This window comes from Lontra canadensis, unplaced genomic scaffold (genome assembly GCF_010015895.1).
Source record: "Lontra canadensis isolate GAN:19392208 unplaced genomic scaffold, GSC_riverotter_1.0 scaffold59, whole genome shotgun sequence".
NCBI classification, from domain to species: Eukaryota; Metazoa; Chordata; class Mammalia; order Carnivora; family Mustelidae; genus Lontra; species Lontra canadensis.
Window position 1 is genome coordinate 217005 of NW_022631053.1, and position 1829 is coordinate 218833.

General features: G+C 38.5%; 1 protein-coding gene across 1 annotated transcript; it reads right to left on the minus strand.

The window, feature by feature from the left end:
* Positions 1 to 590: 590 nt before the first annotated feature.
* LOC116878791 (olfactory receptor 9K2-like) lies at positions 591 to 1532 on the minus strand. The gene has a single exon (XM_032876533.1). It carries the CDS (start codon positions 1530 to 1532, stop codon positions 591 to 593), a length of 942 nt encoding a protein of 313 aa, XP_032732424.1.
* Positions 1533 to 1829: the final 297 nt, after the last annotated feature.

Consider the following 1829-nt stretch of genomic DNA (forward strand, 5'->3'; position numbering starts at 1 on the left):
AATTTTCACATGTTTCTTCTTTGGCCACTTTAATTCAACAAAGATCACTGGTTATTCTACCTTTCCCTTTCCTCCTCTTTATATCCACATGCTCTCTTATCTTTTGCCTGACGTGGAAAACAAAGCATAACACTAACATTTATACTAACTACCATTTGCATATAAACCATTGGGTCACAGTTTCTAAGTTAATCATTATATCAGGTATTTTCTGCATTTCTATTTTACTTACACAGGGAAGCAAAACTATAAAATTCTATACTTCCCCATTTGCATAACATATTATTGCCTACAGATTGAGAAATACATAACCCTTTATAGAAATGAAGCAGATTTCCATGGTGTCCAGAATTTTCAGATTTAACATTGCCTTGAGAAAAAGTGAATATGTTATTTGGAGCTTTCTTTACAGGATGTTATTAATGCTGTGGAATAAAACAGTTGAGGTGCATTTTTCCTTGAGGGGGTGTTTTGTTTTTGTTTTTGTTTTTGTTTTTTTAAATAAACCTGAGCTTTAAATGCCTCAGTCTAGAAGATCAAGGAGACAAAATCAGTTGGTACAAGAAACAGTAGAACAGGTGGAAGCAGATTTAAAGTACAACTTTTTTCTTCCATAGGACTTTTTTCATGGCATCTTTAACATCCTTATTTCTTAGAGAGTAGATTAAAGGGTTCAGCATAGGTGTGAACAAAATGTAACATACTGAAGCCACTTTACGAAGTTCAGGGTTACTTGGAGGTGTGAGGTAGACAAAGGAGACAGTCCCATAGAGCAAACTTACAACCCCCAGGTGGGAGCTGCAAGTGGAGAAGGCTTTCTTCCTCCCTTCACTGGAGCGTATTTTTAAGACTGCAGACACAATATACATATAAGATACCACAATAACAACTATTGTGGGCAAAATAATGAGCACAGCCAGACTAAATGACACCATCTTATTCATAAAGATATTGGAACAGGAGATCTTCTCAATTGGGTTGGAATCACAGTAGAAGTGATCAATGACTCGGGAAGCACAGAAAGACATTGAGAAGGTTACACTGATTTGAAGGATGGAACTGACCCAGCCACAGATATAGGAACCAGCCACCAACTGGATACAGAGGCTTCTTGACATGCGGACAGTGTAGAGGAGTGGGTTGCAGATGGCAATGAAGCGGTCATAGGCCATGGCTGCCAGGACAAAAGCCTCCGTGACCATGAAGAGTGCATAAAGAAATAGCTGAGCCACACAACCTGCAAAAGATATGGTCTTTTTCTGAGACAGGATGTTGACCATGGCTTTAGGTACAATCACAGTGGAGTAGGAGAGGTCAATGATGGAGAGATTGCCTAGGAAGAAATACATTGGTGTGTTCAGCCGGGGATCAGTCACAATGATGCCAATCATGCTAAGGTTCCCCAGAAGGACCATCCCATAAACAATCAGGAATAGTAGGAAGAGGAGACTGTGGAGCTCTGGACGGACCCTGATGCCTACAAGAATGAAGTCAGTCACTTCTGAGTGGTTGTCTCCGCCCTTGTCACCCATGGCAAATTTCTGTTTTAAAGTATAATAGAAAGTCAACAGATAAAGTTTCCACTATTTCTCTACCATCACGTATAATACTTTACATTAAAAAAACCTTATAGTTGACAGAATACTTTCAAGTTAAGTCCCATTAAGTTTACACACATGAGAAAATTCAAGATGAGAGATATTTAACGTGCCTAAGGTAAAAAAACTGGTTAAGGCAACACAACTGGTTAAGGTTGAAACTAGAATTTGAACTCAAGGTGAAATATTTTGTATTCAAGTTTACTGTGAATTTCAATACAACAAAGTCTG

Bases quoted from the DNA above. Each gene is read 5' to 3' on its own strand.
- LOC116878791 (XM_032876533.1), bottom strand. From the start codon at position 1,532: ATGGGTGACAAGGGCGGAGACAACCACTCAGAAGTGACTGACTTCATT.